The sequence below is a fragment of the Vipera berus genome, assembly GCF_964194415.1.
Source record: "Vipera berus genome assembly, chromosome: 4".
Lineage (NCBI taxonomy): Eukaryota > Metazoa > Chordata > Lepidosauria > Squamata > Viperidae > Vipera > Vipera berus.
Window position 1 is genome coordinate 679856 of NC_138206.1, and position 27100 is coordinate 706955.

The 27100-nt window shown below is 53.2% G+C and overlaps 1 protein-coding gene across 1 annotated transcript; it reads right to left on the reverse strand.

The window, feature by feature from the left end:
- Positions 1-372: 372 nt before the first annotated feature.
- Positions 373-26262, reverse strand: RRM1 (ribonucleotide reductase catalytic subunit M1). Its single transcript, XM_081326867.1, has 19 exons — positions 26155-26262; positions 25423-25511; positions 23787-23964; positions 21975-22075; positions 21095-21154; positions 19695-19734; positions 18187-18349; positions 16199-16340; positions 15964-16047; positions 13794-13955; positions 12673-12752; positions 11573-11774; positions 10876-11025; positions 5418-5639; positions 4695-4771; positions 4387-4522; positions 3153-3248; positions 1833-2021; positions 373-1301 (listed from the first exon to the last, which is right to left on the reverse strand). Exons 1-19 carry the CDS (start codon positions 26171-26173, stop codon positions 1119-1121), a joined length of 2373 nt encoding a protein of 790 aa, XP_081182993.1. The 5' UTR covers positions 26174-26262; the 3' UTR covers positions 373-1118.
- Positions 26263-27100: the final 838 nt, after the last annotated feature.

Here is a 27100-nt window from a genome sequence, read left to right on the forward strand (position 1 = left end):
TGCTGGCTCAGGAATTCTGGGAGTTGAAGTCCACAAGTCATAAAAAAGCCCAGGTTGCCTACCCCTGATCTAGACTGTTCATCCTCAGGAACTTTTAAGACTTGTGGAGTTCAGCATGGCTGGCCGGGGAATTCTGGGAGTTGCAAGTCCACAAGTTTTAAAATGGCCAAGGTTGGACGGCCGTGTCCTATACCACCCTGGACAAGGCAAGCCGTTCCATCACTTGTTCTCACTGTCAGGAAATTCCTCTTGAATTCTAGGTTGCTCCTCTCCTTGTTAAGTTTCCATCGGTTGCTTCTTGTCCTGCCTACTTGGGAGAATAGGGAGACCCCCCCATTCTTTGTGGCAGCCCCTCAAATACTGAAAGGCAGCTGGTTTGTTTAGGACGCCCCCCAAAAGTGAACTCAAAGGGATCTACTAACAGACGTACGCAGAGGTCCTTTCATCATCCAACTGTATCCTCAGCCTTTATTGAGAAGCCTCAAGGCTTCATCCAGGTCTACCTGCAGAGTAGCCAAAGACAACAAATTGTCGAAACGGAAGCCACGGACTTTGTTAGGAAACTACGCGGTGGAGTCAAGGAACATCCTTGGGTTCCGTCCAAAGAACCGGGCCCGGCAGCCCTGGGCAACCAAGTCCAGTCGGGATCTTAACGGAGCGACGTTTTTCAAGGGTTCGTGAGGAGGGAGAGAGGGCGAAGTCCTTCCGAGAATCCTTTTCCCAAAGAGGGGCCGGGGGGGACACGGGGAAGGGGCAGCAGAACACCCGAAGGGGTCCCGGGAAGGAAGGAAGGTCAGGCACGAGAGGCGTCCCGCGAAGGAACTCAGCCGTCTCCCTGGGGGGCCATGGGGGAGCAGACTCTCTCACAGCTCTTCGAAGGCACTTCGAGTCTGGCTACCCCCCGTTTCTGTCTGCTTCCCCCCCCCGACCCAACCCCCCCAATCCTGCCTTGGCTGTTCTCAAGGGAGGACACGTAAGTGCAGGACGGCTGCCCTGTGCAGACGCGGCCTCCTCTCCTGCAGGCTCAGCCCCACACCTGGCTGTGCTGCACAGGGGCCGAGAGCTACCTAAGCTAGCTGGGGGGGCTGCGGAAGGGCGCCGAGGAGGCCGGGGGCCCCTTAAGACCCGCACATCAGGCACTCCTCCCGGTTCTCCAGGGAGCACAGCATGGCCGCCGTGTTCCTCTCCTTCTCCTCCTCCTGCCTGGAGCTCTTCTCCTTCAGCTTCTCCTTGTTGAGGGTGAACTGGATGGGGTTGGCTGCCGGCTTGGTCCGCAGGTAGTACATCCCCGTCTTCAGGCCCTGCAGGAGGCGCGCTCACGTCAGCTCAGAGGCCCCCAAGGCAACCGCTGCCGGGCTGGCCCAGGGCTGCAGGCAGCACGGCTGGAGAGCAGGAGACCGGGAGTTCCAGTCCCGCCTCGGGCCTGAACGCCAAATGGGTGACTTTGCACCGATCGCTAGGAGGCAACGGGTTCTAGTCCCGCCTTAGGCACAGAAGCTGGCTGGGTGACTCTGGCCAATCACTAGGTGACAAGAAGTTCTAGTCCCGCCTTAGGCACAAAAATTGGCTGGGAGTTCTAGTTCTAGTCCCGCCTTAGTCACAGAAGCTGGCTGGGTGACTCTGGCCAATCACCAGGAGAGACTGCCCTCTGAGCTTGGTTGTTTTCTTCCAGATGTTTCACAACCCAACTAGGCAACATCATCAGTGCTCAGTTTGGCAGTTAATGGAGACGTCCCTTCAGGGTGAGCCAATCAGCTTCCTGGGCCTCCCCAGCAATAAAAGTCTGCCCGCTTCCTCTGCTCCCCCCCGCCACCCACCCCACCCCCGCTGACCTGTTTCCAGCCGTAGAAGTGCATGCTGGTCAGCTTCCCGTAGTTGGGCTCCGCAATGTGGATGTTCAGAGACTGGCTCTGGTCGATGAAGGCCCCCCGGTCAGCCGCCATCTTCAGGATGGTCTTCTGCGAGATCTCCCACACCGTCTTGTAGAGCTGCTTCAAGTCCTCGGGAATCTCCGGGATGTTCTGGGGGGCAAAAGAGCGGCCGGGTGGATCTCTGGACGGCTAAGAGCTGGCGGAAAGCTCGGCTCCGAGCCGAAAGAGTGCGAGAAAGCCAGCAGCATTCTCTCTGCAGGGATGCTGGTGCAAAAGGCCTTTTCAAGGAAGAATTAATCTTCTTTATAAAATTTTATTTCTTGATTAAACTTCTACACCGCCCATCTCGGCTAAGTGTCTCTGGGCAGTTTACAGTATCACATAATAACGTGAATAGAACGCAGATTAAGAACGGAAGAGGTCAAAACCTACAAGCATACATAGAAATAAATTAAAAATATAAGCCCTGCATTAAAGGGCCACCGCATAGAAGCTCAGAGGAGCCCTGATGCCAGAGCAGGTCTTTAGCACAATTAGACCGGACTTTACCCAGCTGTTTAGGGAACTCACAAACCTAGGCAGGAGCGACCAGGAGCTGCTACTACTGCTGGGATTCAGGAGCTGGAAAAGTCCTAAACATTGGCGGACCCCCCAAGACCCCCTCCAGACACACACACCCCGCAAGACACCCCCCCCATCGGCCGTCATCAGGACCACCGGTGGGAAATTCCCCCGTTAACTCCGGCGTGTGTGGACGCTGCCGCCTTGTGTGGCCCTGAATCTGCATTATTTCAAGCGATGAGGCCGAGTTCCCGTCGGAGGGAAAGGAAACCTCACAGAAGAGACCTTATCCTGCGTGTTTTCCTAGCGCTCCCCTCTCTCCTCTGCCCGCTTCCCCCGCCTCTTTCCAAGCTGAAGCGGCCAACTAAAGATCCGTTTTTGCCGGCTTATCTACCTGGCTGCCGTTTCGGCAACTTCTCCTGTCCCTCCTGCTTTTCTCAAGGCTTCCGAGTGGTTTTCCCAAAAGGAGAAAGCGGCATTCTTCTCCCACCCAATGGAAACAAACTCCTCGGGCAGTCTGCATTTTTTTGTCTATTGGACAACAGCCCTGCGTTGTGGGACCTACGCAACATCCCTGGAGGCTAAGAGAAGGACTGTTCCACAACGGAGGAGGGCCAGGTTAGGCCCGAGGTACACAGGGCCCTTTCCTTGCACGGCCATGTATGTTTTCCGTGACACACGGAGCCTCTGGCCGGGCCCAGCACCATGGGCCGGACGTACCTGGATGGAGCCGCTGAAGGCAATGATCTGGTTCTTCATCTCCTCGCTCCACAGGCCCCTCTCGGTCAGGTCCTTCAGCAAGTGGGGGTTCACGATCTGCGACCCCAAAACACCAGCAGCCAGGTCAGGCCCCAGGCTCTCATTTCCCCCCCAAATCACCCCCCTTCAGCCCACCTCCGCTCCCCTGCCTGCCTCCAAACGCCGCCCACCCTCCGTCTGGCGGAGACGGTGAGCTTCCCCCAGACTAGTCCTCGAGATACAGCCATTCGCTTAGCGGCCAAAGTTACAACAGCGCCAAACCGACTTAGAACCGGTCCTCCCACTTATTGCACGACTATTGCAGCATTCCACCCTCCCCTGGGGTCACGTGATCAAAATTCAGTCGGCAACTGGTTTCATATTTACGACGGTCACTGTGTCCCGTGGGTCACGTGACCCCCTTTTGCAACCTTCCAGACAAGCAAAGTCAATGGGGAAAGCCAGATTCACTTAACGACCATGTAACTTAATTGTAGCGATTCACCTAGCAACTGTGGCAGGAAAGGTCATAAAGAGCCTTGGTGGAGCAGTGGGCTAAGGCCTCCTTAAGTAACACCAGCTGCCTGCAATTGGTGCAGGTTCGAGTCCCACCAGGCTCAGGGTTGACTCAGCCTTCCATCCCTCCCAGGTAGGTAAAATGAGGACCCAGATTGTTGGGGGCAATTAAGCTGACTTTGTAATAATGCCGCTTGGGGAGTGTATGAAAGCCCTAATAAGCAGGCATATACATAGAATGAAGGCTACTGCTAAGCTTGTAAGCCGCCCTGAGTCTTCGGAGAAGGGCGGGATACAAATGGAATTAAAATAAAAATAAAAATAAAAAATAAAATGGGACCATGTCTCGCTTAGCAATGGAAATGTTGGGCTCAACTGTGGCCATAGGCCGAGGACTACCTGTATTTATGATGGTCGCCGGGGTCACGCGATCCCCCTTTGCGACCTTCCCAGCTGGCTTCCGACAGGCAAAAAGAGTCAGAGGGGGAAGCCGGATTCGCTTTACAACCACCTGACTCACTTAAAGACTGCAGCGACTCCTTTAACAACCGTGGCAAGAAAGGTTGGGAAATCAGGGGGGGCCCACGTATCAACCCCCCTGCTTAGCAATGGAAAGGAGCCCGGAGGCCCGAAGCTCCCGGTGGACCCCATCACGTGACCCCCCTTCCTCCCGGGGCTCCAAGGGACGCCCCCCCCTCACCTGGAACTCCCCCGACAGCACCCGGCGGGTGTAGATGTTGCTGGTGTAGGGCTCCACCGATTCATTGTTCCCCAGGATCTGAGCCGTGGAGGCCGTGGGCATGGGGGCCACCAGGAGGCTGTTCCTGACCCCGTGCCTGGAACACACACACACACACACACACACACACATGGGAAAGAGAAAGGGGGGGCTGGCAGGGGCCCAGGAGGCTCCAGTGGCACCCCAGGAAAAGGGCAGGGGCCCGTGTCCCCCACCCCCACAGCAGGGGGGGAGGGAGTGGGGGGGAGAGACGAGGGTCTCCTACTCACTGAGCGATCTTTGCCTTCAGGGCGCTCCAGTCCCAGAGGTCGGTGGGGGTCACGTTCCACATGTCGTACTGAAGGATCTGCGGGAGGGAGGAGCCCCCTTCATTCCAGAACAAGCCAGCAAACCCCCCCAGGGTTTTACTTTGGGGGGGCGCCTTACCCACTTGCCTTAGGACCGCTGAAGCCAGGGCTCCCACGCCCCGGCACCTGCCACACCGCTGGCTGAGTTGGTCCGTGGCCGCTTGCAGCCACTCAGCGCATCGCACCGGTACTGCCACTCATGGCAAGCCACACGGCTCGTAGCTCTGCTGCCACTTGTGGCAGACCACGTGGCACATCGCAGCAGTGCCACCGCTCACATGTGCCACGGCACATACCACACAGCGTCCAGCCACGAGGGGCGGCACCGGAGCGACACGCCATATGGCATCTAGCCGTGAGCAGCCACAGAGCTCGGGCAGCGGCATCACAAGTAAATATCAAGCTGGGGCTTATTTTGGGGAAACGTGGCAGCCCTGAGAACGTTCCCTAGTCGGGTCACGAAAGGTCTGCAAGGAAACCACCGAACTGGGCACCGAGGACCCCACTGAGTAACCATAAAGCAGAAACCCGAATTCCACGCGCAAAGCGCAGGGCTCTTTGCAGGGTGAAGCCCGCCAGCCCTGAGCAGCCTCCCGGGGCCGATCCAGGCCTCCCCTCAGCCCGAGCCCCCCCCCATCCACTCACGCCTTTGCTGACGGGGCTGCCGTGGTAGGTCTGGTAGGGCCCCTGCTCCTCAGCCAGCTGGCAGCTGGCCTCCAGGGCCGCGTAGTAGATGGTCTCGAAGATCTGTTGGTTGAGCAGCTGCGCCTGGGCGCTCTCGAAGGGGAAGCGCATGAGGATGAAGGCGTCGGCCAGGCCCTGCACCCCGATGCCGATGGGGCGGTGGCGCTGGTTGGAGGTCTCCGCCTGGAGACGGAGGGGGGAGGGGGGAGAGGGGGGCTCAGCCAGCCTGGCCTCCCAGAGCTGGGGCGGGTCTCCAGTTCACCCCCCCCACCCAGCCCCTTCCCCTGATGGAAGCTGGGACGCTGGTCCTCTCCGTGACCACCACCCCCCGGGACCCCTCTGCCGCCCCCCCCGAGGCCTGGCAGTCCTGGGGCCTCCCGTAAGGCCTCAAAGGCCAGCCCTTCCCCCTCCCCCCCAAGCACTGGGAGAGGATAGGGGGGCTTCTCCGGATTGGCCCCCGGGCTTTACCCCCTTCGCAGGGCTGCCTTTTACAGCTTTAAAACGATTCCACATTATTTCTGATCACGTGACCCTGGGAATGCTACGACGGCCGTAAGGGCGAAACACGGCCATGTGCCCTTTTCCAGTGCTGTTATGCGATTCTGAATGGACGCAAGTCGAGACCTACCTGCGCAGGTAAGAGAGGCCGCCGTCTAAAGGCTTCTGACAAATAAGCCTACGGGGGGGTGGGGGGGTGTCCCCCCAACTGGGAGCAGACCGGCACCCGCCTTCCCCGCTCCTAAACCCAGAGCGCCTCGCTTAACGACCGTCATGACTTGCAACCATAATGGGAGGGCTCCATTGCGGTACAGGAACTCGAGGACTTACCTGTGCAGGCAGGTCAAGATCGCAACAGCACTGAAAAAAAATGGGGACCGGGCCGTGTTTCGCCCTTACGACCGTCATAGCATTCCCAGGGTCACGTGATCCAATTGGCATGTATTCCTGGCGGTGGCCGCCTCCCGCGATCCTCCTTTTGCGACCCCCTCCTGAGAAACAGACGGTGGGGAAGCCACATTCACTTAACAACTGTGTGTGACTCACTTAACAACCGTGGGAAATCCTTTGTGGATTTTTATTCTAAACTATATGCTAAGGAGAAGATTAATGAAACAGATATTGATGTATATTTGAAGAATGCTAGCATCCCGGTTCTCACACAAGAACAAAAGGAGGAGATTAATCAATTGATAACAGAAGAAGAAATTCTTATAGCAATTAAGGAACTGAAGGCGGATAAAGCGCCAGGCACGGATGGCTTGACTGCGGTCTACTACAAAAAGTTACAATTGGAGCTGATAAAGCCGTTAAGGGAATTGTTTCAGACAATTCAGAGGGGGGGAAGGGTGCCTCCGTCTTGGAGAACTGCTTTTATTTCTTTGATTCCGAAGGAAGATCAAGATGCTACTCAAGTTAAAAACTACAGACCAATATCACTCTTAAATACAGACTACAAGATATTTGCTAAGGTGTTAGCTAACAGATTGATGAGGGTTTTGCAACAGATGATTCATGGGGATCAAACTGGGTTTATTAGTGGCAGACAAATGAAAAATAATGTGAGGCATATAGTTGATGTGGTGGAGTTTTTGGAAAGGAACAACCAGATCCCTGCGGCGCTAATCTTTCTAGATGCTGAAAAAGCTTTTGATCAACTGGATTGGCAATTTCTGATGAAAGTTTTAGATAAAATGAATTTTGGGGATAAATTTTTACAACCAATTAGGGCATTATATCAAAAACAAACTGCCCGAATAATAGTAAATAATAGCCTGACGGAAGTATGCAATATTGAGAAGGGCACAAGACAAGGGTGTCCGTTATCACCTCTATTATTTGTTTTAACATTGGAGATATTATTGATAAAAATACGGAATTCGGAAAAAATTAAGGGTATTCAAATTAGAGATCAGGATTATAGATTGAGGGCGTTTGCAGACGATCTGGTTGTTACGGTGACCCAGCCAGAAAACTCTGTTGTGGACCTGATGGAGATAATAATGCAATATGGGAAGGTTTAAGGTTAATGTGCAAAAAACAAAAATTTTAGCCAAAAACATGACAGTATCGCAAAAGGCCCTTTTAGAAGGATTAACTGGATTTGAGATTGTTAAAAGGGTCAAATATTTGGGGGTGTATTTGTCACCCTCAAATACAAAGTTATATAAAAATAATTATGAAAAGTTATGGGGAAAAATTCAAAAAGAATTAGAGAGTTGGGAAAAATTGCAATTGTCTTTACTGGGAAGAATTGCAGCAGTGAAAATGAATGTCCTGCCTAAATTTTTATTTTTATTCCAAATGATACCGATTCTTAAAAAAGACTCTAACTTGGAAGAGTGGCAACGGGGTATCAATAAATTTGTGTGGGCAGGGAAAAGGCCACGAGTTAAACTTAAGATTATGCAGGATACTCGTGAAAGAGGTGGTCTTAAAATGCCTAATCTTAAATTATATTATGAAGCTGCTGCGTTGTCAGGAATAAGTGATTGGATTAATTTGACACAAGGGAGATTATTAAATCTTGAGGGCCACGACTTGTTATTTGGCTGGCATGCATATTTGTTGTATGATAAGAAGGTAGATAATGTGTTTAAAGTGCATATTTTAAGACAGGCATTGTTGAGAGTCTGGAAGAAGTATAGACATAAGTTAGACCATAAGATGCCGTTGTGGGCAATCCCGAAACATGCAATAGAAAACATAAATGTTGGCTTCAAACATGATGTGACTACGTATAAGGAGATCTTAAGCTTGGAAAGGAACGTCTGGTGTTTGAAGCCGTACAATTTCTTGCGAGATGAGAAGATCGTTCAAACTTGGTTCCAATATACTCAATTACGTGCCAGGTGGAAAGATCAGAAAATTGGTTTCTCAATGATTGATGAAAATTTGATAAAGCAAATTAGAAATCAGGGTCCAGCTCATATCAAACGGATATATCTTGCATTGATAGAAATTGACTCAGAAACAGAACTTGTTAAGGATTGTATGATAAAATGGGCCCAGAATATTCAAGAAGTTATTACAATGGACACGTGGGAAAAGATCTGGGTGAGGAACGTAAAATTCACGCAAGCACAAAACCTAAGAGAGAACTTTTATAAAATGTTTTATAGATGGCATTTAGATCCTAAAAAGCTTGCAAGTATGTATCCGAACTATCAGCCAAAATGTTGGAGATGTGGTGGCGAAGATGCAACGTATTTTCATATATGGTGGACCTGTAAAAAGGTTAAGGCTTTTTGGATAAAAATCTGGTGGAATATGGTACAGAAGATTTTCAAGCAAAGGATAAAGTTTTGTCCGCAATTGTTTTTGCTGGGCATAATTACAGATGCTACAGTTGTGGACACTAAGTTGATGTTGAACTTAATCACAGCAGCAAGACTCTTAATAGGTCAATATTGGAAGAAGGAGGAACTGCCGACTATAGAAGAATGGACTCTAAAAGTTTCTGACCTGGCGGAGATGGCAAAGATATCGGCTTATTTGAAAGATCATTCGCAAGAACGTTATATTATGGAGTGGAAAAAGTGGATTGATTATATCCAGAACAAATATGGGACTAAAAAGTTTCATTTAGCATTTGAATAAGTTTTCCTTTCTTTTTTCTTTTCTTGTTCTTTTTATATATAATATTAATATTGCTTGTAGTCATTTCATATGAGCTAGAGGGCGATAGAATTAATAGTTTATTGTTGTTAGCATATGGATGCTTATGATTGTTCTTTGTTTTTATACCCTGTATTTAGCTCTGGGAAGTGGGGGGGAGGGGGGAATGGGGGGGAGGGACAGGGAGGGTTAGGTAGGGGTGGGGGGAGGGGGGGATTGTTAAAGATAAAATGTACCGTAAAACCTTTCAATTAAAAAAAAAAACCGTGGGAAGGAAGGGCAGACGGCTTCTTCTCCCGGGGCCCGGCCAGGAGTGGCAGACTCGCATTTCATTCTTCGTTTCATTATTGTTTCGTTCCATTATTTCATTTCATTTTTCATTTTCATTTTGTTTCATTTCGTCGTTCCGTTCCGTTTCATTTTATTTCATATTTTATTTTTGTTTTCTTTCATTTTGTTGTTTCCTTGCATTATTTCATTCCATTATTTCACTTCATATTTTATTTTCGCTGTTTCTTTTCATTATTTCATTCCATTATCTCATTCCACATTTTATTTTTGTTTCGTTTCGTTTAATTTCGTTTTGTTTCATTACGCCTCATCTCATTATTATTTCATTCCACTGTTTCATTTCGCATTTTATTTTGTTATTGTTTTATATTTTATCTATCAAACTTATTGGCCACCCGTGACTCTGGGCAGCTCACAGGGCATCGCCGGGCTCTGAAGGCAGCGGTCACGTTCGGAAGCTGCCTCCGCTGGGGGGGACAACGCTGGCTTCTCAGCTTGCCCACCGCCTTCGGGGGGGGGGGAGCAAAGAGGTCTAGGATGCAGACCCCGGAGACCCAGGAGCCAGACAGCGAGACTCAAGGTCATTCCACCCACCCACCCCCCCCGGGCTCCGTCTGGGCCTAGGCAGGCCTCCCCACAACCGCCTCTCTCTCCTTGACCTGAGGGGGGGGGGAATGCAAGGCCTTGGCTGGAGGGGGGAGGGGTCCGGCTGGGGCTGGTGACCTCAATGAAGTTTCCTGCCAGAGCAGGGGGTTGGACTAGATGACCTCCAAGGTCCCTTCCAACTATTATTATTATTATTATTATTATTATTATTATTATTATTATTATTATTATTATTATTATTATTATTATTATTATTATATTATTATTTATTGTTATTATTGTTGTTTTGTTGTTGTTGTTGTTATTATTATTATTATTATTATTATATTATCTTTTATTCATTAAACGTGAACCTCAGTCAGCTGAACACTCAAACTGACTGGCACTAATAGTTGACAAGGGTTGCTGCCAGCATCCTAGGAATCAACCAGGTATCTCCTTAAAATGTAAGATGTTCCGAGTAGCAGTTTTTTGTAGCTTTGCTGGAGTTATTGCAGGAAGCTGCAATTTCTTGATGTATTTTGCAAAGTTTTGGGACATAGTTCCCAGAGCCCTGATGACAATGGGTATCACTGTTACACGTTTGATCCATAATCGCGCAGTTTCGATGGCCAGGTCGCGGTATTTCGTAATTTTTTCCAGTACTTTTTCTTCGACTCTGGCATCTCCTGGTACAGCGATATCAGCTGTACGCTTCGGTTCTCTACGACTGTGATGTCATTATTATTGTTGTTGTTGTTGTTATTACTATTACTATTATTAGTGTGGATTAAGAGATCAGACTATCTCGAAGGTGTTTTGCTTGCTCAGTCGGAACCTCATGAGCGGCCTCCCTCCGTGCCCCCCCCAGCTGCCCTCCTGCCCCCCTTCCCTTCCGGGTGCGGCCACCTCCCAGCCCCCCAGGTACCTCCGGCACCGGGTAGTGGTTGATGTCGATGATCTTGTTCAGGTTCCGGACGATGACCTTGGTGACCTTGGCCAGGCTCTGGAAGTCGTAGCTGTGCTCCGGCGTCACGTACATGTTCAGGGCTATGGAGGCCAGGTTGCAGACGGCCACCTGGGGGCGCAAGCGGACGGGGGGGTGCTCTTGTGGACTTCCTCTGGAAGGCCCCCCCTCCCCCCTGGAGACCCCTACCCCGATGTGAGCTGAGCCCCTGGACCGCCCAGCGCCCCGATTCTGAGCTTTGGCCCGGGCAGGGCAGGGGGTCCCACCGTCCCTTTCCTTTTGGCCCAGCAACGCAAGGAATTGAAAGGGCTGTGGGGAGAGAAGGGCGGGGTTCCACCTTGCCCCCCTACAGTGCCTTCTCCATTTCTCAAAGCCAGGCTTGCCCCACTCCCGGCTCCTGGCCCCAAGGGAAAGCTTAGAGGGCCCTCAGATCCCTTTCCAACACCCTTCCGGGTAGGGCTGGAAGGGACGGGGAAGGGAAGGGAAGGGAAGGGAAGGAAGAGGGGAAGGGCATGGAACTGGAGGTGAGGGGAAGGAAGGGGGAAGGAGGAGGGGGAAGGGAAGGGAGGGAGGGAAAGGAAAGGGAAGGATGGGGAAGGGAAGGGAGAGGGGAAGGGCATGGAACTGGAGGGGAGGGGAAGGGAGGGGGGAGGCCCACCTCCTCCTGGCTGGTGTACTCCACAATCTCGGTGCAGAGGTTGCTGCACTTGATGGTGCCCAGGTTCTGCTGGTTGCTCTTGCGGTTGCAGGCGTCCTTGTAGAGCATGTAGGGCGTCCCCGTCTCCGTCTGAGACTCGATGATGGCGTACCACAGCTGCTGGGCCTTCACCACTTTGCGCACCCGGCCTCGCTTCTCGTACCTGGGGGGAAAAGCAGGGGGCTTCTAGAGCACCTCCCCCCCCTCAGCCCACAGACCGGGCGCAGAAGGGGTCACCCGCGTGGGGACACTGGAAAGGGCACACTGCCACACAAACACACACACACCCCAGGCCAGATGCGATGAGTCGGGGAGTCACCTCCACCGCTCTCTTCCAGGCACAAACCAAGCAGAAATACAGGACAACACAGCTGGAAGGGACCTTGGAGGTCTTCTAGTCCACCCCCCTGCTCTAGCAGGAACAGCTGAAAGCCTAGAGCAGCCCAATCGGGGCTCTGGCTACCGATGGACTTAGCTGGCTTTAGGCTCTTGTTACCCGACTTCTGCTCATTCGTAACACAGGAGAGCTAAACTGCCCTCCCTGGGGTCACACCTGCCCCACCCTCCTCCATCCGGGGTGGGGAGGAGCAGCTCCCAACACAAAGCACCCACCTGCCCCCCAAGCCCACCCAGGACCCTTCGGCACGTGGACAACTCCCAAGCCCACCCAACCCAGCAGAGGAAACCCTTCTCGCTCCTGGTGGTCCTGCAGCCTGGGCTCCCCTCTGCGCCCCCTCCCCTCTGCTGGATGGAGCCCCTGGGAGACCCCCTAGGAGAGGGCCCCATCCACCAGGCACAAGGGAGAAAGCACTATTCACGTCCTCCAGCACCGGGGGTCTGACCGAAGGGGCTGCTTAGCGTCTCATTGCTGCCTTCGTCGAAATGCTGAAGCGCCTCTGGGTGGCTTCTCAGCGCGGAGGACTTTAGGAAGGTTATGACGTTCCGTTTCATCACAACGCCGTCACGGCTTCCTCAGGAAATCCCCGGTGCTGCGTTCGATCAATCTGTCAGTCTCCTGACGCAGAGGCACCCCAAAAAGAAGTTCTGCTGGTCACCCCTACCTTTCGTAAAGCCGCTCAAACTCTTCTCCCCAGACCTCGTCCAGACCCGGGCTCTCGCTTGGGCACATCAGGGACCAGTCCTGTTGAAGGAGGGGGAAAGGTCAGCTCTGGGGGGGTGGGGGGGCTGTCACGAGGCCCCACCCAGAAGAAAGAGACTGGCTCTGCGAGGGCTTCCTGCTGCAGCCACCAGGAAGGAGGAAGGGCGAAGCATCCACCTCCGGCCTTGGGTCTCCAGAAGCATCACCGGATGGGAAGCGCAGAGGGAGGCCCAGAGCCTTCGGCCTGACTTCCCCCCCCCCACAAAGGGTACAGAATCACAGAGCTGGAAGGGACCTTGGAGGTCTTCTAGTCCAACCCCCTGCACAAGTAGGACCCTACATAATTTGAGACGAATTGCTGTCCTGTCTCTTCTTGATGGAGCACACCCACAACTCCAGGAGGCAACGTCCGTTCCACTGACTGATTGACTGTCTCCCTGTCGGGAAATTCCTCATTTCCAGCTTCCACCCGCTGCTCCTGGTGCTGCCTGGGTGTGGGGGGGGGGGGGGGCTGAGAGCAAAAGACCAGCCCAGGGTCACCCAGGCAGGACTGTAGTCAGCCGGTTTTACCAACTTTTGTCCTGCAGTTGTGAACACCAAGGTCGTAAAGCGAACCCATTGTTCACTGTGGGATGTTTTTGCTGCAAGTGTGCAAAAACGAAGTCCGGTGACCGCAGGACACTGCAAACGTGGGCAGTTGCCCAGCACCTGACACGCAGTCATGTGGCCAGGAGGGAGGAGCCATCAGGACCTCAGAACGGGACTGTGAGCGCTTTGGGGCGGGACCAACTTCGGACGGTCGCTAATCAACCAGTCGCACGTCGAGGACTGCCCGTACGCTTTCCTTCTGCAAATCAGCCTTCGTGTGTTAATAACAACCTTAAACAGAAGTCCGGGAAATTGTTCAGAGCGTCTGAACAATTCCAGACGAGCCCAGAAGAATAAGCGTGAGCCGTTCCAGGCCTCAAATACCAGGATTCGGTTTTGCTCTGTGGCCACGGAGGGGCTACCCTTCGCCCAGCCCCCCAGCCCCCCCCAGCTGGTCCCGTCGAGGGTGGGAAGACTCAGCCGCCACCCCTGTACCTGGTTGCTCTCCACCCGTTTCATGAAGAGGTCCGGGATCCAGAGCGCGTAGAAGAGGTCCCGGGCCCTCTGCTCCTCCTTCCCGGTGTTCTTCTTCAGGTCGAGAAACTCAAAGATGTCGAAGTGCCAGGGCTCCAGGTAGATGGCGAAGGCCCCGGGTCTCTGCCGGAAAGACACCGCCGCGGTGGAGACCAGCACCAAAACCCCTCCAGGGGGCCCTTTCCAAGCCCTCCAGTACGGCAGCCTTCTGACCCTCAGTTCAGCATAGAGCTGGAAGGGGCCTTGGAGGTCTTCTAGTCCAACCCCCTGCTCAAGCAGGAGACCCTCTACCCTTCGAGACAAGTGGTTGTCCAGTCTCCTCTTAAAAACTTCCAGGGATGGAGCACCCACTTCTAAAGGCAAGCCCAGGGGTAGGCAACCTGGGCTCTTTTATGACTGGTGGACTCCCAGAATTACTGAGCCAGCATGGGGGAACTATGACCCCTCCATGACTCGTGGACTTCAACTCCCAGAATTCCTGAGCCAGCATGGGGGATCTATGGCCCCTTCATGACTTCTGGACTTCAACTCCCAGAATTCCTGAGCCAGCATGGGGGATCTATGGCCCCTTCATGACTCGTGGACTTCAACTCCCAGAATTCCTGAGCCAGCATGGGGGAACTATGACCCCTCCATGACTGGTGGACTTCAACTCCCAGAATTCCTGAGCCAGCATGGGGGATCTATGGCCCCTTCATGACTCGTGGACTTCAACTCCCAGAATTCCTGAGCCAGCATGGGGGAACTATGACCCCTCCATGACTCGTGGACTTCAACTCCCAGAATTCCTGAGCCAGCATGGGGGAACTATGACCCCTCCATGACTCGTGGACTTCAACTCCCAGAATTCCTGAGCCAGCATGGGGGAACTATGGCCCCTCCATGACTCGTGGACTTCATGAGTGAGATTCAAGGTGCTGGTTATGACCTACAAAGCCCTACATGGCATGGGTCCGGATTACCTACGGCAGCACCTGCTGCCGGCGTCAACTTCCCTCCGTCCAGTGCGCTCCCACAGAGAGGGCCTCCTCAGGGTCCCTCCGATCAGAGAATGTCGATTGGTGGCCCCCAGGGGGAGGGCCTTCTCTGTGGGCGCGCCAGACCTGTGGAACCGCTTGCCGGTCGAGCTCCGGATGGCCCCCGACCTTCACTCCTTCCGGCGGGATCTAAAAACCTATTTATTTGAGCAATCTGGCCTGGTCTGATGGGTTTGGGGTTGGATTTAGTTTTAACACACTTTTATTATTGTATTATATTGGGCGTAATTATTTAATTCTTTTTAACTCTTTTTTAACTTTTGTATTTACATTTTGATATTTATTGCCCTGTACACCGCCCTGAGTCCTTCGGGAGAAGGGCGGTATAAAAAATTAATAAATAAAAATAATAAAATAACTCCCAGAATTCCTCAGCCAGCATGGAGGAACTGTGGCCCCTTCATGACTCGTGGACTTCAACGCCCAGAATTCCTGAGCCAGCATGGCTCAGCTTGGAAACCTCCCCTTTTCCCCTCAGCATGGCTGGCTCAGGAATTCTGGGAGTTGAAGTCCACGTGTCACAAAAGGGCCAAGGTTGCCCGCCCCTGGGCAAGCCGTTCCACTGATTTGGCTGTCCTCCCTGTCAGGAAATTTCTCTTTACTGCTTCTCTCCTTGATGAGTTTCCCTCCGTTGCTTCTTGTCCTGCCTTCAGGGGCGTTGGAGAATAGGTGGACCCCCTTCTTCTTTGGGGCAGCCCCTGAGGTACTGGAAGGCTGCTATCCTGTCACCCCTTCCTTTTCTCCAGACTGGCCACACCCAATTCCTGCAACCGTTCTTCACGTTTTAGCCTCCAGGCCTTTATTCATCTTAGCTGCACTTCTCTCCACTTGGCTGGGAGATTCCTTCATCCCTGGCCGGAGACAAGTCCTCCCTTTACGGCAGGGCTCTCCAGCCTTGGCCACTGTAAGACTTGTGGACTTCAACTCCCAGAATTCCTCAGCTACTCATGGATAACTACCGGCTGAGGAATTCTGGGAGTTGAAGTCCACAAGTCTTACAGTGGCTTCAAGACGAGGAGCCTGGGCCAATCAGCCCCGGGTTTGTCCTTGACCGCACAAGTCTCCACCAGCAACCTTGGCAGAAGACCGCCTACCTTATTTCCCCCTTGGTCGACGTAGCGAGCCGTGTTGTTGTAGACCCTCAACATGGGGACCAGCCCGTTGGAGTTGCCGTTGGTCTGAAAAATTAAAAGATTGGAGACGGTGAACCGGACCCATCGAGGCAGAGTCGAGGGCGACAGGGCCCTCTCAAAGGCAGAGCCAGGGGCAGTGCCAAGAATCCACTGGCGGCCTGCAGGGATTCACGTGGGCTGCCCGCCCCAGACGCACCCCGGCGATGTAGCTGCCGGTGGCCCGGATGCAGCTCACGGCCACCCCGATTCCCCCCGCAGACTTGGAGATGAGGGCGCAGTCCTTCAGCGTGTCATAGATGCCTTCGATGCTGTCGTCCTTCATGCAGAGGAGAAAGCAGCTGGAGGGGAAGAAAAGCGAGAATGGCAGCCTCTGCTACAGCCAGGTCACCTCCAGACCCCTGTGGAGGTCAGCCCCAAGCCTGGATTTATTTATTTTTTTCTTCCAGCAACGTGGCTTGCCTGCCAAACCCAAATTTGACTGCTTAGGACTCAGGGGTAGGCAACCTTGGCTCTTTTATGACTGGTGGACTTCAACTCCCAGATTTCCTGAGCCAGCCACGCTGAGGGGAAAGGGGGAGGTTTCCAAGCTGAGCCACGCTGGCTGAGGAATTCTGGGAGTTGAAGTCCACAAGTCATGAAGGGGCCACAGTTTCCTCCTGCTGGCTCAGGAATTCTGGGAGTTGAAGTCCACGAGTCATGAAGAGCCAAGGTTGCCTACCCCTGGCTTAGGTCATCTAGGCAGAGTTTGTTGGCTTGTTTATATGCCAATATGACCCCCAGACACAGGGGCAGTGCCTTCCGTCAGGCCTTTACTCTGCCAAACCCCCTTATCTCACAGCTGATAAAACAGAGACTTCTCTAGGCATGGCTGCACCATTTTTATCCCTTTTCTTAATTTTTTTGCTTCCCCCGTTTATTGGCTGCGCACTTCACTATTATTATCACTGTATTCTGTTGTTCTCAAGTACACCGAGAGCTTCTCTACCAGAGACCAACAATTCCTCGCACATCTCACCCCAGTTGGCCCAATAAAAGCACTATGTTTATTTCGGCAGTCAAGGCCTTTCCTAATTAAACTCACTTTGATAAACTTCCCAAGGCCACAATTGCAACTTATCTTTCCCTCTACAAGGGGTTGCAGATTACAAGAGCCCTGGTGACGCAGGGGTTGCAATGCAGAATTGCAAGCTAACTCTGCCCTCCCGCTGCCAGCAGTTCTATCCTGACTGGCTCAAGGCTGACTCGGCCTTCCATCCCTCAGTAAAACGAGGACCCAGATTGTTTTGGTGCGCAAGAGGCCGACTCTGCAAACCTCCGAGAGGGCTGTAAAGTCCTGTGAAGCGGGATATAGGTCTAAGGGCGATTGCAGAGAGGATCCGAGGCAATCACTGGAAAAGTCCTTCAATCTCCCTTCGCTGCCGCCCTCAAGATGCTGGAATCGGACACCGGTCCCCAAACCCGGCTACGCCCCCCCCCGAGCTGCAGAAAGAAGGGCACCACTGCCCCACCCACCTGAAGAGCAGCTTGGGGGGGGACTCTATGCGCAAGCATCCCCCACTTTCTTATACCAGGGGTCCCCAACCCCTGGTCTGTGGACCAGTACCGGGCAGCGGCATGCCAGCAACCGGTCCACGCAAACAAGCAAAGCCCCATCCGTGGGATGCAGGCAGCACACAAAACCACGCACTCTCCGGTCCGTGGAAAAACCCCTCTCCACGGAACTGGTGATCCCTGGTGCCCAAAAGGTTGGGGGCCTCCATCTTAAGACCTTCCAAGTAAGATAAGATAACTTTTTTTTTTACTGTGAGCACAACGGCACCCATCAAAAATGAAATTTAGTTGCCCGCTCTCAAAGTGGAACACAAACACGACACACGCCTAAACCATACTATATACAACATATGAATAGACCCACGCCCCTACATATACATAAGAAATAAATATTAAATGCTGTCCATCCTGAATATACAACGGGAGGAGGAAGCCTGCGAGTTCGCAAGGCTAACGCTGTGTGGAATGAAACTGTGGCTGAATCTGGATGTTCTGCTGCGGGTCCCACGGAGCCCCCTCCTCCCAGAAGGGAACAAGGAAAACGGGTCGTGAAGAGGGGGTGTGTGGTGTCCCAGATAATCTTACGGGCCCTGCTGGCAGTTCCTCCCCCAATGCCAGCCCCCCCCCTTTTACCTGGAGAGCTGAGGGCGGTTGGTGCCGGCGTTGAAGAGGGTGGGGGAGGCGTGGGTGAACCACCTCTCGGACAGGAGGTTGTAGGTCTCAATGGCCGCCTCGATGTCGCCCTTGTGGATGCCCACCGAGACCCTCATCAGCATGTGCTGCGGGCGCTCGACCACTGGAGGCAGAGGAGGCAGAGAAAGCCGCCACGTCCATGGGGGGAGCAGACACGCTGCGGCTGGGGGACAGTTGTGCTTTGGGCTGAGCGGGAGAGACCCCTCCCCACGCTTACGGGTAGTCCTCGATTCACGACTGCTTGTTTAGTGACCAAAGTCGCAGCCTCCAAAGGACCCTCCCCACCAAAAAAACGATGCCACCTTTGGGGCCCTTGTACAACCAGAGCCAACGGGCAGCTCTTTGCGGAATCCCCCGGACAGCATTGAGGTTTCTGCTGCCAGCCGCTAAGCTCCCTCCCGGATTGGGGCAAAAATGTCATGTAGGGAACGAGGGGCTCGCTTAACGACTGTGGCGTTCGCTTAATGACCACGGCGAGTTGTTTAGCAACCACTGCGCACAAAAAGATCATCCGCTTTACAACCCGGATGGGCAGGCCCCATTATGGGAGGAAGGTGAGGACTAGCTACATATCTCCTGATTTGGGTGCCTTTGAGGCCACGGAGAAAACCAATGGCGAAACTGCTACAAGGACACAACACACACACACCCAATCAGTAAAGACCAGGCCGGAAGACCGAGCGGCTGGGTGTCGCCTGAGCCTCTGGTGTGACCAGGAGTTCAAGGGCACTTTTGAGCTGCTCAGAGGAGCAGTAGAAGAGGCTGGGCTTTCTGGTACTGTCCGTATTTGTAGTCCTGGATTTGTTTACCAACTGTTCAAAGTTACAGCAGCACAGTCCTCACCCTTATGACCACTGTAGCATTTCCCCCCCAAGTCACGTGATTGAAATGTGGGCAAAAAGGGGTCCTGAACTCGTGTGTGGCTCACTTAACAAGGCCTTGCTTAGCAACAGAAATCCTGGCCCCGGTTGCCGTAAGTCAAGGACCACCTTCATGAGGGATTCATCCACCAGGCTGGGAGGAGAGCTGGGTTAGTCCCCTTTTTCAGAAAATTTCAGATCCTCGAGAGCCCCTTTTTCAAATGTTATTAAAAGGCAGAAAGTTTGATGAATTGCGGTTAATTCGTGCGGGATTTAAACTGGGGGGGGTAAGTGGGGAAGGCCTACGAGGGTCCCACGGGAGGTCGTTCACCACGACCTAATCAAACAATTCCTGGTTTGTTGAAAGCCCATCCTGTTAAGACCTTCTGGAATGGCCAGAAACCTTCTGAGGAACGCCAGATCAACCCTTTCTCGCCTAATGGTTTTCTGGAAGAGTCACTTTGATGTCTGGCAGTTCCAAAGGTGCGGCCCCACTCCTGGTTTTTTGGGGGGGAGGGTTTGGGGCCAGGTTTTATCAAAAATTCAAAAAGGAACCATTGTACAAAGAATTGAGCCCACAGTACAAACCTTTAGAATTGATTTTCAGAAGATAGGAGCGCTCCAGAGTCTGGAAGATTTAAAACAAAAAAATCAGTGCCACCAAGGGACAATAAAATAATACAATCTTTTATCACCAACAACACACTTTAGATCTATTGTCAGCCCCCAAATGTGCTTGCTATAATTGCCCCACATCCTCCAGCCCCCCCCCCCGCCGCCCCCCAATGTGGCCTGGAACCAGCAAAGCACAACAGGACGAGGCTCCTAAGCTTTACTCGGACCCCCCCCAGCCCCCTCCTCCGCCTCAAGAAGCCCTTGCCAGGTGCATTACCTCAACTGTCCCCCAAAAAGCCATCCCAGAGGTAAAACCAAGCGCATAAATCCTTGTTCTCTGGCAAGGATGGACAGCTGCACGTGCGGTTATGTGAACTGCCCTGTTAGCTGCTACACCAACAGTTGTGACAAGTGAGTAACTGGGATCATCAACCTCAATTCTACTGTACTTAAGCTGTCAAGAATGATCAGCCCTTTGGCTGTGCAAAGAAGAAAGATAAAAGAAGGAAGGAAGGAAGGAAGGAAGGAAGGAAGGAAGGAAGGAAGGAAGGAAGGAAGGAAGGAAGGAAGGAAGGAAGGAAGGAAGGCTTTAAATACAAGGAAAAGCTTCCTGATAGTAAAGTCTGAGAAAAAAGACCAGTCTCCCTAGAGATGTTTTAAGTCAGGGGTCTTCAAACTTGGCCCTTTTATGACTTGTGGACTTCAATTCCCAGAATTCCTCAGCCAAAGGTGGCTGAGGAATTCTAGGAGTTGAAGTCCACAAGTCATAAAAGGGCCAAGTTTGAAGACCCCTGTTTTAAGTTCTCCAGCTTTGGAGGCTGTGAAGAAGAGGCTAATCGCTTGTTATGAAGGGTTTAAATAGTTTTCCTGCATGTTGCACAGAGTTGGACTAGTCCAGGAGTAGGCAACCTTGGCTCTTTTATGACTTAATCATATTAGTAAAGCTGTAAGGGACCTCGGAGGCCATCTAGTCCAACCCCCTGCTCAGGCAGGAAACTTGTGGACTTCAACTCCCAGAATTCCTGAGTCAGCATGGCTGGCTTAGGAATTCTGGGTCATAAAAGAGCCAAGGTTGCCCAGCCCTGGACTAGATGGTCCTCAAGTTGCCCTCCACAACTCTATGATTCTTCCAAGCACCCTTTTTCCAGGCTAGAAAGGGGGGGCCATGAGTTTGAGTCCCACCTGAAAGCCAGCTGGGTCAATTTAGGCCAGTCCTCCTCTCTCTCAGCCCAATCTACCTCACAGGGCTGTTGTTTTGGCGGGGTGAGACGTGGAGGAGGGAGGGGTATTGTGTGTGTTCGCCCCCTCGAGTTATTTGCAAACGTAACAGAAGGCAGGATACAAGTAAATAAACGGATGAACCTCCGCTTTACCTTAAAGCCAAAGTAGTTGTAGGAAAAATCCCGATCGTAGATGATCACCGAGTTCAATCGCTGGGGGGAGGGGGGAAAAAGGAAGGACATCAGATTCAGCATCCAGGCTGTTCGGCCCTCAGCCAGCCTGAGCTCAAATACGCAGAAATCTTTATTCATAAATACGCTAAAACTCAAAACAGCCGTGTTGGGGAAATCTAGTCTGACTCCTGGGAGATTTCCGAGTGGCCAAGAGCTTTAGATCGTCTCTGAACGACAGAATGCCTGCTGGCTCTCTCAGGGCACCAGACAGGAGTGAGGGCCAAGTCTACGCCAGCCTGGACACCGGTCCTTGTGAGAAGAGCACCACGCTGTGCTCACGACCCCGGGGAGGGGGTCAGCCTTGTGCCAACCCCGACGACCCTGCTAAGATTCAGGCCGTCCCCAGCGCTAGAATCTCTTTCTCCAACGGAAGCAAATATTTCTTGAATTGAGGGCTCCTCGGCGCTCTCTGAGCTTGGCTGTTTTCTTACAGATACTTCCAGGACCCAACTAGGGAACATCATCGGTGCTAGAAGGGGGGGAACCGGGGTTGGTCTCTCCACAGCCTAATCAAGAACCACCAAGAACATTCCCAGCCACCCTGACAGGGAAGCCCCCCCCTCCCTTCTAGCACCTAGTTGGGTCATGAAACATCTGCAAGAAAACCACCCAGCTCAGAGGGCACCCACAGTCCTCCCCCTCCCCTCCCCCTCCCCCCAGCTCCCTCCCTTCTAGCACTGATGATGTTACCTCGTTGGGTCACAAAATGTCTGCAGGAAAACCACCCAGCTCAGAGACCACCGAGGACCCCCCTTTTTCTCCACCTGCCCAAAATACGCTTTATTCCGTCAGTACACACATCTTTGTTGGCTTGCACAATGTCCAGGGTTTCTTTGGAGATCATGGGCGAATGCTTGCCGTTGTGTGGATTCACGTAGTTGTAGAGGTCTTCCATCACATCTGGAAAGGAACAAAGGCACAACGGATCACAGCGGGGCCACATGAGCCATGGCAGAAGTAATGGCCAGCTATAGGGCGGTCCAGAGGCAGAGGGTCTTAGCCAGAGCCAATCAGCACTCAGACGAATTCACCTCTTCCTGAATACAGGTAGTCCTCAAGTTACGACTGGCTCCTTAGCAGCCACTCAAAATCACATCAAGGAGCCAGAGCCATTTTCCGTCAGCTTCCTCATCCAACAAGGAAGCCTTCTCAGTGGTGGCACCGGTCAGGCTACAAAAGCCCACCTGGTCCCAGCTTCCGGCAGGTGGGCAGGCTGTTTCACTGCAGCCTGCCTCTTATTAGCTTAATGCCTCTTAACAACATCTTAAACCAGGGGTCTCCAACCTTGGTACTTGTGGACTTCAACTCCCAAAATTCCTCAGGCAGCTTGTCTTAAATGACCTACAAATCTTTGCATCGGTTATTATTTTATTGCATACTTATACTTTTAGCCAGAGGTCTTCAAACTTGGCCCTTTTATGACTTGTGGACTTCAACTCCCAGAATTCCTGAGCCAGCTATGCTGAGGGAAAAGGGAGAGGTTTCCAAGCTGAGCCATGCTGGCTCAGGAGTTCTGGGAGTTGAAATCCACGAGTCATGAAGGGGCCATAGTTCCCCTATGCTGGCTGAGGAATTCTGGGAGTTGAAGTCCACGAGTCATAAAAGGGCCATAGTTCCTCCATGCTGCCTCAGGAATTCTGGGAGTTGAAGTCCACGAGTCATGAAGGGGCCATAGTTCCCCCATGCTGGCTGAGGAATTCTGGGAGTTGAAGTCCACGAGTCATGAAGGGGCCAAGTTTGAAGACCCCTGCTTTTTGCTTTTTATAGTAAAAGTAGTCCCTGACTTACAATAGTTCATTTAGTAACCGTTCAAAGTTACAGTAACAGAGCCAAGGTTGCCTACCACTGCCCTATACCATTTCAGGCAAATGGCTGTCCAGTCTCTTCTTAAAAACCTCTAGGGATGGAGCATTCACAGCTTCTGGAGGCAGGTTGTTCCACTGGTTAATTGTTCTAACTGTCAGGAAGTTTCTCCTTAGTTCCAGGTTGCTTCTCTCTTTGATGAGTTTCCATCCGTTGCTTCTTGTCCTGCCTTCAGGCGCTTTGGAGACTAGCTTGACTCCCTCTTCTTTGGGGCAGCCCCTGAGATATTGCAATTCTGCTACCATGTCCCCTTCCTAGTCCTTCTCTTCATTAAACTGGACATCCCCAGTTCCAGCAACTGTTCCTCATATGTTTTAGCCTCCAGTCCCATAATCCTCTTTGTTGCTCTTCTCTGCATCTTTCTAGGATCCTCGTACTCCTTGCAGACAGCTGTTCATTTTGACATTCTGCATGTTTTACAGGGTTCTTTCATAGCTCCCAGCAAATACAAGTGTTCTGGAGACCCAAAGTGCTTCATCACAGCCATCCAATAAAGCAGAAAAGAAGGCAGGGCAGTTTCTCCATGAATTCCCATGTAAGTAATCCTTGCACTGGGGTAACTGAACTCACAGCAACCATAACAGGACTCTTTCATTCAGGCCCGGGCCTTTCCAAAGCTCAGAACCAACCACCAAACCAATGCTTTCCCACGCCCCTCTGATCTTGAGCGTTTTTTAGTCCGGTGAGTGATGCTAACATTCACCCACCAGCCGCCTGCCTCTCCCCACCTGCCCCTGCAGACACTCACCACTAAAGACCTTCTTCGTTTCTTTGTGCAGATTGGAGACAGCGATCCGTGCGGCCAGGATGGCGTAGTCAGGGTACTTGGTGGTGAGAGTGGCTGCCGTCTCAGCCGCCAGCGTGTCCAGTTCGACCGTGGTCACCCCACTGTAGAGGCCCTGGATCACCTTCATGGTGATTTGAGCCTGGGCAAAAGAAAAGACCGTCAGAATCCAGTTTCATTTCTCTTTCTGTGCAAACCCAAACCTCACACCCCACACCCGGATTCTGCCATTCCCAAGGAGGAAAGGGAATAAACGTGGGAGCTTATTGCCTCAGTTTCCTCCCCTCAGGTGTAACTTTTTGTTTATCTAGCCTGCTTGTTGGCCATCGCAATAAGATCGATGAGAGGACAGAATTCATAAAGAAATTAACCCAACAATAGACACCGACCGACAAATCAGAAAAGACAAATTTAAACTCACCAAATTTAAACTCACGAATCAGAAATGACAATTTTGGTAACCATGGAAAGATATAAGAACTCATGCTTGAAGATCATTCTGTCTAGCTAGCGGGGGATTCATGCTGAATTGTCACTCAACTTTAATCTCCCTGATTAAACCTCTCTCTCCGGCTTCACATTCTCTTTGTCCTCCTCTGCGCTGCTTGTGATAATCCTGGCTGGAAGACCCTAAACAGAATTCCTCCCAACACCTTCTATCATCTATGATTCTATGTCTTAGTAAAAGTTCCTGCTTGGACAGAGTCTCTTTTTCTTAAGATGTGGTTCTGACAGACCCCCTAATCGTGGCAAATTGATTTCTTAACATATAGCCTTCCTAGGGCCTGCAAAATCTTCCTCTTCTGGCCATCCTGAAACATGGTGCAGTGATCGACTTGCAACTATTTATTTAGCGACCGTTCTAAATGCACTAAAAACAGAGACTTACGACCGACTATTGAACTTTCAACCATTGCCACTTCCCCATGGTCACAGGATCAATATTCATCTACCTACCTCTCTACCTCTCTATCACCCATTTCTCTATCTATATCTCTATCATTTATTTGTCTATTTATTTCTCTATCCACCTATTTCTATTTCTCTATTTGCCTATCTATGTATCCGTCCGTCCATGCATCAAACTATGGGTTTTTATGTTGTGGAATTTTAATGCTGTGAGCCGCCCAGACTACCTGTGTCTGAGTTGGGCAGCCACACAAAATAATTTTTTTAAAAAAGGTTGAGTAGTGATTAAGGCCATGAGCTGATGAGGTGTATCCTGTGTGAAGGGGATGGTTTCACACCTATAAGTGTACCCTTCCACCCCTTACACTCACACTCACACACTGATCCAAGCCATCTCCAAGAGCAGATTTTCATCTAAATAAGAAATAATCAGACAGAGCCTGGTGGCAAACTAATCCCCTTGTCTCAGCGTTATTAATACCAGGGCTCTATCTAAGATAAGCCTAGCATAGGAAAAACTTTTTTTTTTGGGGGGGTGTCCTTTTCCTATTTCTTATGCCCCCCCCCCGTGCTAAGAGGTCCAGGGCTGCTTGCCTACCCAGCCAAGCAGCCCCCCCCCAGGCACCAGCCTCTTCCCCGCAGGGCCAAAGGGGGGGGCAGTTCTCGGGCGGGGAGGCCGAAGGAAACTTACGGGGTCCACAAAATCCACGTTGAGGCCGTAGCAGAGCTTCTGGATGCGGGAGGTGATCTTGTCGAACATGACCCGCTCGTGGCGGCCATCTGGGTGGAGGAGGGGGGGCAAAGAGACAGGTGAGAAAAAGGTGAGGCAGAAAAGCAGCATGGGAGGGCGCAGGACCCCCCCCCCGACTCTGCCCCCCCCCGTTAAGAATGGCTGGGGGGGCACACTCCTACCCCCCCTCCTGCTCTTTGGAGACAGGCTGCTTGCCCCCCCCCGCAAGACCAGCAGGCCTGGATGGGCCCCCTCCCATCTCCAGCCCCCCCCCCAGCTCGACCCCGCTGGACAGGCCGAAGTCCGTCTGGGCGAGCCCTGCCCTCCCCCCCACCGGAGCTTCGGGGGGGAGGGCTGCACGAGGAAGGGGCGCCCCCCAATTCAGGGGAGGGTTCAGGGCCTGGGGGGGTTGGGGGGGGCTGACTTTGGGGGCGGAAGGGGGGCGAGAAAGACCCCCCAGGCGTTGCCAGGCGAGGGGGGCCACCCCCCTTCCTCCCCCCGCCTTAAGAGCGCCAGTAAGGGAGTCCCGCCACCCCCCGAGGCTTGGGATTGGGAGGCCGGCACCCCCCAGCCAAAGGGACACGCTGGGGGACTACAAAGCCCATCGCCCTCCCACCGGCGCGGGAGGGAGGCGGCCGCCCCCGCCCCCCGGGACCGTCCGCGGGGGAGGGGGCAAGCGGGGAGGATGCCGACCTCGCTTAACGACGTGCATGCTGACCGGCCGGACCAGGAGCTTCGCCGCTGCCGCCTTTGCCGATCGCCCGCCCGCCGGCCGCTTTCCCGCCAGCGCCGCGGCCCCGCCCCGAGCGACGCCGGAGCCGCCATCTTGGCCGCGGGCCCGGCCGCCCAACAGCCGCGCTTGCCCCGCACAAAGATGGCGGATAACCGGGAAGGGGGGGTCCACCCTCCGGACTCGCGCATGCGCAGGGCGGGGCTACGAAGCCCGGCGGGGAAGGCGGGAAGGGGGCGGCCCTGCCGCTTCTCCTAGAGCGCGGCGCACAGTCCGCGGCAGCGCCACCTGCAGGCCGCCTCCGGCAACGCCCCGGCCAGTTTCACCGCGCTGCTTCCTCCAGCCGCTGCCAGGGGGCGCCCCAAAACCCAGCCGGGCTCCCGCGGGGGGGGAGGCGGGGGGCGGTGCACCCCAGTTGCGCACGAGCAGCCCTAAAAGCGGTTTCCCCCCTTTCAGGACGCGGAGGGTCCCTCCTAACCCCTCCACGCCTTCCGTGCGAGGTCTCCGAGGGCAGCTCAGACGGGGGGGGGCGCAACATCCAGCAATGCAGCCACAGAGGAAGCCCCCCCCCAGAACAAGGAAAAGCTATCGGCAGCCGAAACAGAGCAGAGAGTGGGGGGCTGTGGTGGGGCGGGGGATCCCTCCAGAGAAAGGGCTCCAGCCTCAGTCAGGATAGAGCAGGGAGGGACCTCCGAGGTCGTCTAGCCCAACCCCCTGCTCAAGAGGAGTCCCCGCAGGAAAGGCAGGTCCCAAGCCCACCAGGTGACGAGACTCTGGGAAAGGAATCTGGGAAGGCGTGGGGGGAGGATGGCGGTGGTCCTTGGGAGAAGAGGCCCCTCCGGGAACCCCGTCCTGGGCCATCCAGGGCATGAAAGGAGCGACCAGCACCTTCAATCCCACCCGGAGCCT